This window comes from Puccinia triticina, chromosome 11A (genome assembly GCF_026914185.1).
Source record: "Puccinia triticina chromosome 11A, complete sequence".
NCBI classification, from domain to species: domain Eukaryota; kingdom Fungi; phylum Basidiomycota; class Pucciniomycetes; order Pucciniales; family Pucciniaceae; genus Puccinia; species Puccinia triticina.
In genome coordinates, this window is record NC_070568.1 from 6,594,931 (window position 1) to 6,609,958 (window position 15,028).

Here is a 15,028-nt window from a genome sequence, read left to right on the forward strand (position 1 = left end):
GGATAGCTCGCGATGGCCATTTCGGTCAACGGGGTGTAACAGCCCACCGTTGTCCTTACTGCTTGCGGGGATATTTCCATGCATGATAAGTGTCAGTCTCAGCAAGGGTTACTCAGCACAAGCTCGACACGTTACTTGGAACAGCGGGGTTCACAATTCAAATTGGCCATTCTCATACGATGACTTATCTCAACACTGAGCTTCGACAAGGTGCATCGCCACTGCGGGCTCCCGAAGTACGTCAGGACGGATGTCATGGAATCCAATCAGATTGTATTTAGTCGAATACAACACCCTTGAGGCTTGGGGATGCGATGCTGTGATCTGAACTTCTGAGCAACAATTTGAATTATAAACTGGAGTAGAATATGTGTATCCTTGAGGGAAATCACTAAAAGGATGTCTAATTCAACCAGTCAAAATTCCTCCAGCCACAATTATCTAAGTTTCAGCCTGCAGTGTTCTCATATGTAACAGGATTCAGAATTGAAATTTTGAATGCTTGTTTCACTCACTATTTTTTTTTTTGCACGGCAGGAGCAACTCCAATCCTGGAGTGTGTGTGCGTGTGTGGGTTGAAGCTTTGCAGCAGTGCATGCTGATGCTGGTTAAATTTTACTTTTATCCTATTGTGAACCCCCCTAATCAATGCCCAACTATTACTCATTTATGGTGAATTTCTGTTGATCAATTTCTCTATGTCAAAGGGGTTCCAAACAACGTAAAGGTGACCTGCGGGGGCTTTCATGGCTTTCTGACCAGTTTTTACTTGTATTGGAGCTGTGAAAGGCACCTCCAGTGATCTGTCACCCTCATGTACGCGCGTACACGAAGGTGACATTGGCAAATTGGGAAAAAACTCACATGCATGTGCATGGAGACATTGGAAAACAAACAAACACAAAAACAACTCACAAGCTTATATATGTTAAGAAGCCAGGATGTCTATCTGAAATCTGGGACCACACACCTCCAAGCTTGACTTGACTCATATTTTCACCCTACTTTCATCCTTTTTTGGCTCAATTCTAGATGATACTGGCCTTCTTTAGGGAAATATGCCAATTCAGATGGGCCTTTCACATCATTCTAACAGGGGTGTACATGTTTTTGATCTGCAGGAGGCCCAATCTGCAATTTTTAACAAACTTACACACATGCACATGACAGTTACATTAGCAAAGTGAAAACAATGACCACCTTCATGCGCACATAAATAATATGAATTGAACCCCAATAATTCATATCAATTACCAAACAGTTCAAATTTAATTATGCTTTGATTGTGGCCATTGTGTCTTAGTGGTTTCAACTGCATTCCAGTTGTTTTCCAGTTGACTTCTGCATGACTTCTGGATGGTTTATGCCTGAATCCAGGATCAGTTTCAAATCATTTGTGGATTAGTTCCAGAATTTTTCATTAATTCTTGCACTACTTTCATCAAAGGCATCCAGCACAGTTGTGGAAAATGGGTACAGTATGGCACTCTCTGGAGAGTGCGTCAAAATCTCCCCTGGTGGTGGTGCATGGGAAGAAAAAGTTATGAATGTGCCGGATAATAAGTACCTTAGTAGGAGATATGACATGAACAAAAGCTGCCACACCCTCAAAACTAACTTCTGTTTGTGAGGTACTTCCCAGAAGCTAACCATTCTATAGAGTTTATTTAACTCATTTCTTTCAAATTTTGGGGCACTTGAGGGCACCGTAGCTAAGGTTGTGGTAATTTTCCTTCATAGGAAATCTGCCAAATTACAGCCACAGTAGCGCATGGCTTTCCTGTGGTGAGCAAATGCCATACACCTCCCCATGTTACCTTTGGATGGAGGGTACTCTGCACGCTGTAACACTTTGGGGTGGTTTGGGTGCTGCCATGCGGAGATATAATTTTTTCTTTATTTTTGACATTTTTTGTGAAATTAAATTTTCAACTCCCATTCTTGATAGCAGAATTAATTATCTGATTCCCAAAATTGCCCCGGACCAGTTTTGGGTCCTGGCGACCCGTTGCAGACGTTGGAATATTGTCTTCCAGACGTCCACAACATTTGGGAGTTGGAAAATTAATTTTTGTGAGTCAATTTTTCAAACCCCTACATCAAAACCTACCACACTGCTTACACTCCAACATAACCAGAGGTGTTAGAAGATCCCACCTGATCCTTTGCTTCTAGATCTTGCTTGTACAAAAATCACACCTATGTGTTTGAAGCTCATGTTTACTTTTCCTCTTGTTGAATTGAATCAAACTTGCTTACTTGCTTAGCTACTTAGCTAGAGCGCCTTTACCCTCAGCAGCTAAATTAAACATTTTATGTTGGTGCTACCCCCACCAATGACACAATTTCTCATCAGTTTAAGACCTTCACCAGGCATTTTATCAAACTGATCACTGATTATTGTTGTGGGAAATGATGATTTTGATGAAGAGAAGGCTATTAAGTGTGCTTTATCACCGGGATGTTTGCTTCAATTGGAATCTATTACACTACAAGAAAAACTTTCTCAACTGCTAGCAGTTAACATGTGGGTTACTGTTGTGGAACTGATGTGCTAGCTCCACCCAAACACACATAAGCTTCTTATCATGCACAGTGACTGTGAATTGAAGCTTGGTCAACAGTAAGCCTTGAGAAAGGCTTGTGTAATACCACAAGCTTGCTTGGAGTTCTGACATGTCAACTGCTTGCAATGGCTTGACTTTTTCTTGCAGTTTTAGGGGGTTTCAAAGTTGACCAGGTGCATGCACTTTTGCAAGTTAGTATTCAATTTCATTCTTGAACACTGAGTTGCAAAAGTTCATGCAATTCATATTGGTACTGCAACCCCTAAGCCCGCTTGAATTACTCTTTTTGAGATTTGGTGTTCAAGGCTTTCCTTCCAAAAGTACATTCAAGCTTTGCATGGCCAACTTTGAAGCCCCCTAATAATTTGACATCATCATCTCAATTACAAGGGAGTATTTACCAACTGTTCCAGAAATAAGAATTTAATCCAGCCTCTTGTTTTATCATTGGAATTCCTGACAATTGTTAACTTCCTGAGACCACAAATGGGACCATTGAAATTTCATCCCAAAATATTCAAGTATTTGATTCCCCAGAGTCAGAATAAGCTGAATCTGTGTAAAGCCCACATGCACACTGCAGAATTCACAATATTTGTCACATCAATACTACTGCCTTCCAGCTACATATCTGGCCTTATCCCCTTACCTAGTCTAGCAGAGAGCCAACCAAACCCTTCTCTCTGCCAACTAGGTAAGCTTCCCCTTCTCTTATATACTTTATTTCCCCCCTTCTGAGCAATAGATAGCATAGAAAAATAGAGAACCAACCAACCCCTTCCATCTGCCTACTAGTAATATAACCCCCCAGCCGTGGAGCTAGAACTCTACACTTTGGCCGGTCCTCCCTACAACCTGATTCTCCATCAGTGAAGACCCCATTCCAGGAGTCTTAAAATCTGTATTCCCTCATAGAAGAGACACTCTACAGCCCTTGAAATATAATCTGTTCAGCTGTTAACAGAAGAAAGCAGTAATTTGATATGATTCTGTCAATCGCAGAAGAAAAATATTCTACCACTGCCAAAAAAACTGGGTAATTAAGCAGTTGACATATGGGAACTGGTGCTACTGGCACCTTTCTCAAAGTTATTACTCAACCAAGCTTCAATACCCATTCACTGTGCACATTGCACAGTGTTGTGCCTAAAAGGTACTTATGTAATTACAATTGGGGTTATAATGAAAGCTTGATTTGAGCACTCTGCATGTTGGGTCAACTGCTTGCAACTGCAAGCAGTTGACCCAGTTGTTTTTCTCAGTGTAAATTTTCAGGTGTGGCAGTAAATTGACTTCCATTATGATCAGTTGGTCATGAGTGCATGTTACATAACAGAAGCAAATTTCTGAGCTTTTTCAAATCTTATTGCAGATAGGTTCCAATCTTGGACACAGATAAAAGATATTCAGCCAGCTAATCTGAAGGTTACCTTTTGTTTATAAAAATAAAGTAGGGCAAAAAAAGAGTTAAAACTGGGGTTGCTTATTAACAAAAATGGAAATGTTCAGAGATATTTGAATATTTTTTACTGACCTATGCGTGATGCCTTGCCATGTGATCCACTACAATAGCTGTACCAATCAATGCAGCAAAGAAAATTAAAACCAAAAAACCAAAACCACAGGAAAGAATGGATTCAATCTTGGCACTTCCTAATGACCGTATATCTCCAAAGAATTTGCGCAAATGCTTGAGAAAATCAAAAAATGTGTTCTGCAAACGGTTGATGTAGGCAGCCCGTTGATCAACTTCTAGTGAGGCAGTCTGCCCAGTTTCAGGAAGGTTGGCATTCAAGACAGGTTGCTCTGCATTTTGAAGCTCTGGAATCCAGTATTCGGTGTTTGGGGCCGTTTGATCAGTATGTAGCAAGACAGGAAACCCAGTATATAAGTCTATTACCACAGGATTGTCTCCAGTTGATACTCGACAGATAGGACATGAGGTACGATCATCAGTTTTTAACCATGTTTCCACACAGTGGTAGTGAAACCAGTGTATACAATCCAACAAAAGAACTGCTTGTAAAGGAGCTTCTATAACAATCTCTTCTAAGCATATCCGACAGTCCCTGGTTTCTTGGTTGGTTTGACCAGCAGCTTGGTTTCTGCTATCTGCCTTGAGTAAATCTGCAACCAGGATAGATTTCTCAGGGTTACTGCTTGAGGTGGGATCTATGGGTGGCTGAATAGTGCAATTTTCTATAGCTGGACTTCTTTCATCCCCTTCATTGATTGAAGTACTTGTCTTAGTCTTCTTATTTTATATTGTTTTCCACAACAATATTGCAAATTCATCAGGTGATGAAGTGAGCCTGTAGGTTGAAAATTAAGACTGAAGCTCATGAAAATCAAATGGCACACTTACAAAGACATTCAGATTTGATGGGTCACTATCCACATTCAACTCGATTTGACTTGATGGCTGTTCAAGTAATGTGGGGGCAATGAAGTGACCGGCAGAGGTCCCTGTTGTTTGTGGACTTAACAAGCCAGTGTACTCCTGAGTATGTTGAAATGCACATTGGACTCCTACAATCCCTCCAAGAATATTCTGAAAAGACAAAGAGATCCCACTGGCTGTCAGCTTTTGAATCAAATTGAATTGAATTAGATTGAATTGATCAAGTGAAGTTGGAATATGTGGGGTAAGATGCTTAACTTTCAGCAGTAATAACCAGGCAGCCATATCATTGAGTTGGAATTTTGAGATTGTTTTTGGCTCTGGATAGTAAGTAGCCAATTGGTGTAAAGTCAAACCTGTCCAACTGCATACTTGTATAAAGGAACTTCACATAATGCTAACCTTTGGAACCACATATAAATATCATATATGCCAACCACATAGCAAATTAGTTCCACCAAGGAATATGATGTTAGGCAGGTTTGACTGGAATATAATTGGAGCTGTCTTTGCAGTATTTACTTTCAGCCTTTGAGAGACAGAGCAGCAATGGATGTGGCCCCCAAATCAGGACTGATTCCTGACCAAAAGCGGGTCAGTTATGCTGTCAGAACAATAGCGCAGCGTCACACCACAAACACCGGCGGTATTCCCCGTTAGGTGTTAGCTGTATGTATTATGCTGAAGCTAACTAGAGCTAACTGCTATGTTTCACCGCCAGGTGGCGTAATATTGCAACAATATTATCCTAGCATAGCGCCGCTAACACTACGGTGTCAGTGGAGCATAGCCCAGGGCCCCGAGGATAGCTCGCGATGGCCATTTCGGTCAACGGGGTGTAACAGCCCACCGTTGTCCTTACTGCTTGCGGGGATATTTCCATGCATGATAAGTGTCAGTCTCAGCAAGGGTTACTCAGCACAAGCTCGACACGTTACTTGGAACAGCGGGGTTCACAATTCAAATTGGCCATTCTCATACGATGACTTATCTCAAACCAGCATCAGCATGCACTGCTGCAAAGCTTCAACCCACACACGCACACACACTCCAGGATTGGAGTTGCTCCTGCCGTGCAAAAAAAAAAATAGTGAGTGAAACAAGCATTCAAAATTTCAATTCTGAATCCTGTTACATATGAGAACACTGCAGGCTGAAACTTAGATAATTGTGGCTGGAGGAATTTTGACTGGTTGAATTAGACATCCTTTTAGTGATTTCCCTCAAGGATACACATATTCTACTCCAGTTTATAATTCAAATTGTTGCTCAGAAGTTCAGATCACAGCATCGCATCCCCAAGCCTCAAGGGTGTTGTATTCGACTAAATACAATCTGATTGGATTCCATGACATCCGTCCTGACGTACTTCGGGAGCCCGCAGTGGCGATGCACCTTGTCGAAGCTCAGTGTATCAGTGCCGGGTCTGCTACGCACACGACCAGTCAACTAGCCGAGTGTTACCGCTCAGCAGCCGACCACCCATTGGAAAGCGAGTTGTGGAAAGGGGGAACTGCTGATGAGGCGGCTCGCCCAGGCAAAATGGGTTATGAATCAATTTGAGAGAAGGGGAAACCGCATATAAGAGAATTGTTACTCGATAAACTTTGAAACTTATTTAGTCAGCCGGAGAGAAACTGAAGCCAGAGGTGCTAAGACGGATGATGAGAGTAGTAGGGCGGACACATAAGAAAACATCACCGTATAGACGCGCCCTCACGTGAAGGCAAAAATACAACACAGCTTGTCAGGAGGGGTCAGTGAGATGAGGCTCTTTTCACACTTGCTGAGGAAGTAATTAAGTGGGCGCATTGTGGAGCCAACGTTATATCTCCTGGAGAAACTAATAAAAGGGAGTTAAAAGTTGGGATAGAAGAAGACGGAGGAAGAGGATAAACACAACAGCAAGTCACAGGTTCTAGCTTCGTTCGTACTCTGCTTTTTCAGCCTCGTGCCTCTTTTTATCCCGAGAAGCCATATCTTCATCTGAAACAAACAAGAACCCAGGTCGCAGTCTTAGTAACCAAGAATGACTTCTGACTCCTTTCAGAGGAAAGTTTACCCACAAGGTTTTTTCTCTTCCTCAGCCAGAGCCTTCCATTTAAGACCAAGTAGCCTTCCGATTTCGCCTGAAGGAGCGTACGGGCCGGTTAGACTGGTCAGTGACATAGTGGGGGAGCACGGTGACGTGTTCTGGCTTACCAAATGAGACGTCGGGGTTTTCGGTCTTGATCCGTTCACGCCAATCTTGGCTAAAGTACTGCGAAGGAAAGATAGTACTGAATATCAGGACTGCCCCTCGTAGCACAGTTGGAGAAGAGCGAGGATGAGGACTGACCATGTAGGCCGATAGTGGTCTCTTGGGTGCATTGGGGTCTTTCTCTTTCTTGACCCTCTTGACTTTTGGCATCGGATTACCATCGCAATCCAGTTTGGGCGCGCGCTTCGAGCTGGCGGTTGTGTCTTTAGGCATGGTGCTGGATGGGAATAGGGGCGGTCACTGCAAGAGTCCAATCAAGGTGGGAGACGCCCGGCGCAATGGATCAGTGTCAAGTCGCGAAGAGGGTGGACAGCCACCCGATGCTGTGCTGCTGGGGAGGAGGAGCGGAGAGCAGCCCGGGGGAGAGGAGGAAGGAGAGTTGGATGTATGCGCCGGGGACGCGACAGGGCGATGAATCGGATTACTCAGCCGCAGATCTCGAGACGCTCAAGGATGGAGGCCATCGATAATTTACTGTCTTACGTCATACATGGCAGGTAAATTTGATCGGCCCCAAGCCACGTGGCGACGTGTGGAGCGCGTCAAGGATCAAAGTTGGGTGCCACTCCGGCCAAGGCCACACTGTGAAGCTCGTCAGTCGGTCCGGCTGAAAGCTCAGAACAGGCGGAGCAGCGGGAAAGATGGCATGCAACAACTGCTGGGCTCGTGCCAGCTGTCAACAGAGAAACGTCCCCCCAGGGCGTCTCTATGATAGACGGGAGGAGTGGACACCACAGGGGTTTCAAAGGCCAGGCTAGTGGGTCGTCCCCCGTGCTTTCCAAATCAAGAGAAACTCGGGGGGATTCTGGAGGGGTGGTGAGGATCGAAACACGCGGCGACTTGCACTCGAGCATCTCAGATCAACAGGACAAATAGGCTGGAAAGGGGCTGATCTCCATCACAAAGGGTTTGCGGTGTGTGGGTGGGATTGGCAGGAGAGTGGGAAATGGGATACGCTTGTAGGGGCCAATGGGGATGATCGGCGGCAAGGAAGATGGATGATGATGACGGCCAGCAGTCCAAGTGGCGATGGCAGGTCTGGATCGGGAAACCAAAGGGGAAGAATTGGAGGAAAGACTAACAGCTGGTCGAAGCGCGAGACGGAAGGCTTGGGTGTACTGGCAGCCGGGCGCTATGTAGGGTTGTCCGGCAAGAGTGCGTGGGTGGTGGTAACTGGGGTTCAGAGGAGCAGTGTTGGTAAGCCTCAAAACATTGTCGGAAGAAGAACAGGGCAAAGTGGCAGCGCTGTAGTGGATTTGCTTTTCGAGGGGGGTTCGGCCGGGGGGAGACTCACTACTGCTACTTCGGCCGGGGGCTTGTGGAAATGCTCCCAAATAGTGGAAATGAGTCGACTGGACAAGGAAAGCTACAGGCAGAGGAATATAAGGGGGCTGTGGTGGGGCGTGCACTAGGGGCGGTGGATGAGATGGGGGAGGGCTATGGGGTGGCAGGCGTGGGGTGGCCAGCAAGAGTACAGGGTGCTAGGATGAATTGGGTGGGTGCACTGTGTAGAGCCAGCGGCAGTGGAAGAGGTGCGGACGACGGTGTGTGTGTGCGGGTGGGAGCGATATAGGGGCGAGCGAGTGGGCGAGAGTTGGGTGGTGGAGTGTATGAGGGGGGAAGTGAGAGCGAGGCGGGCAGGGGCTGCAGCAGTACTAGTGGGCTGAAACCTGTTGACCGATGACCGTGTTGCTTGGACTACAGTCCACCCGCAGAAGCTCAACCAATGAGCGGCACGCACGCTTCAACCGCACCACTCCTAGGGGGCGGAGAGGTCTTCGCTCTCTCGCTGGGGGGCCCCCGTAGCCAAAATATGTCTATGTCCATACTATTATCCACACACTTTATTCATAAATACATACATAGCAGTGATATGTAACCCAGGTGTGTGTTCGACGTTTGTTATGATAAGTATGGCCGATTATTTCCCTCGCCAGTACTGAAATATCACCGAGCTAGCTGGATTATTCTCCCCCGTCTCCATGTTCACGAGACCAGCCGGCCAGGAGGAAGCTGATGATCAGCTCTTTCGTCTTCAACACTTGGGTGCGCTTCGTGCGCTTTCAGCAGACACCTCACCGGCAAGAAATCCAAGATCTTAACAACGCGTCGGTCAGGCGGAATGCACAACAAGTCCGCCTGTCCTCCACCTGGATTAAAAGCATTGCCGAAAGCGGAGTCGCGGACAACATCATCTGGCCCACGACTCCACTCTACCGATCAAAATGATTCCTGAACCCAGCATCATCAAGATATTTATTAACCCAACACTGGAAGAGAACCGAAGGAAAGTCCTCCACTGTCATAAACAAAGGAGCCGGACATACCGAAAAAAAAATACCACCAAGGTCTTTTCGCAGGTCGAGACTCGGAAGTGCCGGTTCTGTGTAAATGTGGAGGATCGATGTCCAAAGAAAATCATGAGCACACATGGTATGTAGGGTAAAAGCTGTGGACGTCGCACGATGCCTTGAAGCACATTCTGTGACATCTCCGTGCTGTTCAACAACAAACCGTGGTGGGCATCCATAGCCCAGGACATCGTCGACTCACAAACACTCACACTTCAGTCACGCACTCATGACCTTGCAGTAATTTACACAGCCCACATGCTTGGTGTTGCGGTTCATCGGTCGAACTTTTGACTTTGTGTAGGGATATGAATATTCAATGCGGCACAACATATCAGATCAGATCATATCGATGTCTGTTTGTCTGCCGGGCCCATATATATTTATGTATACTCTGAACTCTGAGTTCAAGGTTATGAAGCGGCGTCTCCGTTGCAGCTGTGGTGTGTATCGACGCGACTGATTCACGCCTTATGTTCTGATTCATAAGTGAGCCCTTTGGCGCGAGCTGGCGATCTATCGCGTAAGCTTTCTTGGATTCTGCTGGACTAAACAACAACTTGCGCCATTTTCATTGGTCATACTATTAGGATAGCAATTGGGGGTGTTTTCAAGGAGAGTGACAGAAATGGGCCAAAAGTACGTCTTGGTTTGACTGGACATCCATGTTCCGGGGTACCCCGCGCGGAGCGCTCTCCCTGGCGATGCATTGTGCATTTCTCCTTTGAGATCCAGAGAAATAAAAGCAACATGCAGGTTGTAAATTTCACCCTTCAGAAAAAATACTAGAGAAAGTACATGAAAGGGTCTTTGATGAATCTGGTACCTTTACAGAGTTAGTGCAATCTACTGAAACCTCAATGGCGAAACAGAAATATGCCTTCCAAAGTCAATGCCATGAACATCTGGATACCTACACTGCCAGGACAAATCAATGTGGGTTTAAAATATTGCCTCATATTCAATGGCAAAACTACAAAAAACATGTTGGGAAACTGTCACCAGTTCACATGATGATGCAGATAATTTGATGAAACATGTGCTTCAACTCCAATCATAATTAAAACTAAACAGTTACTTCATTCAAACATCAATTCAAATTCTACATTGGGTGTAAAGAAAAAACTGAACCAAAATGTGAAATTGGTTTTACCAAAGTTGGTGTGCTGTGACAGTTGGGTACAGGGTGCCTCTTGCCCACCAATACATAGTTGATTTTCATCTGACAGGGAAGGCTTGATATAAATATCCATGCAAGCTGTCAGAACCGCTGTCCTGATTAGATTCTATCTTCAGCAGACTTGAAATAAATACCGCAAGAAAAAATTGCCAAATCATTACTGACCCCTTAATTTAGGATTTTATTGGCTGCTTACTAGTTGAAAAAGAGCACATTGTCAAGATTCTAATTTGTGGATATGTTTGCTTGGTTAATACTGCTAACAGTTAAGTATCATCCTCAATACTTTTCAGCTTCACTTCATTAATTTTAAATTTTAATTCAATCCAAAAGCTTACATCCAACATTTTTTTTGTAGCAACTTCTTGGAGGTATCTTAGGGGCTGAATTTTTCCTCAGAAATAGTCAACAGCTCTCTCCATTGTCAGGTCCACGGCTAACAGGGTCCTTGCCCAGTCGCTCCAACCCAATATGCTTGCATGGACAGCCAGTAAATTCAGTTGAGCTGACTTTAGATGGTGGAACATCTAACCAGTACACCTGTGTAAGTCTGCACCCTTTTTATCTCTATCCTGAAACTTCCCTATAGCCTTGGTGAGGACCATGACCTGAAGACTTTGTGGAAATCAATTTTTATGGAGAAGCCTGAGATTGGTATTACAATCAATCATGAAAGAGAAGAAAGAGGCCCAACTACAGGAAATTCAAGTATTCAACCAAACAATGATCCCAAATTAAGCAGGACAGCTATCCTACCAACATCCATCCCGGCTTCCAATCCTTCAAAAGCAGACAGCGGATACCAAGATCCTGGTCAAAGTAATCAAAAAACAGTGGAATGTCCAATATGTTTATTGGAGCTCGTGGTGGATGATCCCTTACCAGATAATAAAGCTCTGTTGCCTTGTCAGCACAGCTTCCATCTCAAATGTATTGATGAATGGGAAAGGTGTGGCAAGATTACCTGTCCGCTCTGTCGAGCGCCATTTCGAGCGCCATTAACACAGCCGGCCGATTCTCTTCCGGTTCAAACTCAACTTCCGGTGAGAAATGCAGACATTCAGCTTCCAGTGACAAGTGTAAGCTTTGATCAGCCTCCAGTGAGAAATGCAGACATTCAGCTTCCGGGGATAAGTGCAAGCTTTCAGCCTCCGGTGAGAAACACAGGTTTACAGAATCCCAGGCAAATGGGCATGCGAGCACAAGTTCGTCGCCCGGCTCGCGACATGGACATTGACTACCACAACACTTTCAGTTGCTGGTGCGGGTCCTTCAGCGAATTTGAACATCCGTTTGGAAGGCAAGGTGCCGATGTAGATAGGAGTGTTTGTCGCAGGATTTCTTGGTTGATCATGTTCATTGTTGTGGGTTTCGTTATAACTGGTCTGGTGTGTAGGTCAGTATTGAAATCCGTTTAAGGTGGCCAAAATTATCCAGCCAAATAAACCTAGTTTCAACTGATTCCCTTTTTACATTTTTCTTCTTCTGAAATGAGAAGATAAGCTGGTTAGACATCCTTTACTGGTATCCAACCCTGAGGGAAGCATTCCATTCATGCAGATAGGCTGTCATGATGTTGGATTCCAAGGGGGGAGTTCACTATTGTTTTGATGCTCTGTCTCTCATCAATCACTTATGTTCCATTCTCCCCACCAAATTCATCACCTTTTTATTCTGGGGTATTTTCTTCTTCTGTATCCTTTTCATCTCTCTCAATCATCTAGACAAGGTAAAGAAGTATTTTATCAGAAAGAGACTGAATGTTTCATAGAGTTATTTAAAATCACCACACCAATTTATACTGTCTGTGGACTCCACTTTTTTGATCCATTGCAAACTTTCTTTATGACTAGGATCTCAAGGCAGCTGTGCTACTGCTTGTCACAGGAGATTTTCCCACTCTGCCACATGTTGATTCCCACCAAATCAGCTCCAACCCTCCCAAAAATTAATGGGTCAAGGGTTAAAATGTCACTTCACACAGTCATCCACCTCATGCCAAATGAAATCAATCTGAAAATTAAGCAATTTGGCCACAAGTGATGCTATCAAATCATAGATAATAGCAGGTATTTTTTTCAAGGCCCCGTTTGGCTGCCATAAGTGGTCAAATTTATGACGCGCAACCCAAAGGTTGACCCTTGTTGCCACCAAGGCGTCGCGTGTCATAAACTCAACCATTTATGATGTATAACGTGGCAGCCAAACGGGGCCAAAGTCTTGAACCAGATATTGAAACAAGAGTTAAGTGGGAAACAGTCCAATTTGTGCTAAGGTCAAATTCTGCTGACAAGTAGTGATACAGAATCATAGATCATAGCAGGTATTGAGTCAACTGAGAATTAAACTTTTTGCAAAAAAAAAAAACACATTTTCATTCATCTTTATTCACTCTGTCTGCAAAAGAAGCATCATAAGTTGTTTTTTAGTGGACTCAAGCTTGTTTCATTGTCAGTTAACATGGAGTATGTGAAGGAAACAGTTGTGTTGTGCACCTTATTCCTAATTTTCACAAGTGAGAGCCTAATTAGGCCAAGGAGTGAAAGCGGTAAAACCTGGAGAATCCTTCCAAGGGCTGCAGGAAAAGGAAGAATCATTGCTGGTGTGGTGTTTTATATGGGAATTGGTTGGTGGAATGTCCACTGGTTGGAATGCATGTGCAGCTGATCTCATTGTGCATTTGTTGACATAAGCACTGAGAGGCAATGTCAAAAAGCCTGGGGAAAAGCAGACACAAGGGACAACTCGTGGATTAAGGGGTTGTATCAGAAGCTAAACCAGATAGTAAAGCAGAGTGGGGGGCTAGAACTGCAATCTGGTGGAGCAAAGGCATAGAAAATAGCAGTGGTGTGGCAGCTGGAGTGGGGATTACTAGGTGGTGGAACTGGGGTGGAGGCACCAGTGAGAGACTGAATGTTGAGGGCTGGCCAGAGGATGTGTGAGTTCAAGCATTGGATAGGAGTGGGGCCTAGGAGCCTAGCATGCGGTTGTTGTGCTGAGCTGGTGGATTAGTTCAGGATTGTGCTATGGTGCGTATTCCTGTGGGAATGGAAGTTGAAAAGTGTGTAGGGCAGGAAGGGGAAGAGAGGGGATTCTTTCTCTTCTTTTTCTCATCATTTGAATTACTACTCATCTCATTGTATTTACACTTACAGACAGTACAGAGAGTATCAAGAGAGTTTTACATGTTACACTTATTCTTACTTGCTGTTGTGGAATTGTGCTTAAAAAGTGCAGAGCTTATCACCTGCAGACTGTTACACTAAAGATCAGAATCATTGCAGAGCTCTGAAGATTAGCGGAACATAGTGGTAAAGAGCTGACATCATCAGTGATCACTCAGCAGTGCACATACTTGAAAAGAGGTGGACTCGTCATTTCTTACCAGGACCAGCCTTTATTTCTACACCAGATATTTGTCTGATCAAAGTTTATTGCCCTTTACTGCAACCATGTGGAGTGAGGACAGTTACCCTTTTATTGGGGAGAAAGTGAACAAAGAGTAGAATTTAACATTGAACTTACATCAGATCACATTTTGTAAGAAATCACAGCCTGGAACCTTCCAGAGACTCAATGTTGTAACTACTGAGCTAACTGCCTTTGGTTTTCCCTGGAAAAAAAACAATGAACTTCCGCTATCCACTAAAATAGCAGATAGCGTAGCAAATCTTCATTTCCGCTGAGCTGTTGCTAATTGCCCTGGGTGGTGTGGTGATTTATATTGAAGAGTGTAAGAATATGTCCACTCATCAATTGCAATGGCGGGAATGCACATGCAGCTGAGCTCAGTGTGCATCTGGAAGCACCCCTGGGCCCCCTCTAGTGTGGAAGTTACACCTCATGGACACCTATCACACGGCCAGCCCCAGTAACCCAGCTGTCACCTGCCTCAACCCAAGTTTCACAATAGTACACTTATAAATATCACAGGATACAAACATACATCTCCCTGCCAGGCTACACTCATTACATATTAGCGAAATACACTCCTTTATCTACATAGTATGACACCATTCACACTGTTTCTGCAGCCTCAGACTTTGTGTATACACTAATTACCCCTGTATGACAGCTCATGCAATCTACTGTCACCTTTTGCATGTGTTAGAATGTTCTGTTGTATATTCTGACATCATGTATGCACCCCTGGCATGTTTAGAATGTTTTGCTGTATATGCTGACACCATTCATGCACCCCTGAGGGGTTATGAAATAATTTGTATCTACTCCCACCAGCTAAAATCCCTCACCTTGTTGTCTAGATTA

At 44.4% G+C, this 15,028-nt stretch overlaps 1 protein-coding gene across 1 annotated transcript; it reads right to left on the minus strand.

Annotated features, from left to right (window-relative positions):
- Window positions 1–6,886: 6,886 nt before the first annotated feature.
- PtA15_11A677 (uncharacterized protein) lies at window positions 6,887–7,441 on the minus strand (the record flags this gene model as incomplete). Its single annotated transcript, XM_053161610.1, has 4 exons — window positions 6,887–6,954; window positions 7,035–7,097; window positions 7,171–7,228; window positions 7,307–7,441. 4 exons carry the CDS (start codon window positions 7,439–7,441, stop codon window positions 6,887–6,889), a joined length of 324 nt encoding a protein of 107 aa, XP_053025540.1.
- Between the last annotated feature and the right edge of the window lie 7,587 nt (window positions 7,442–15,028).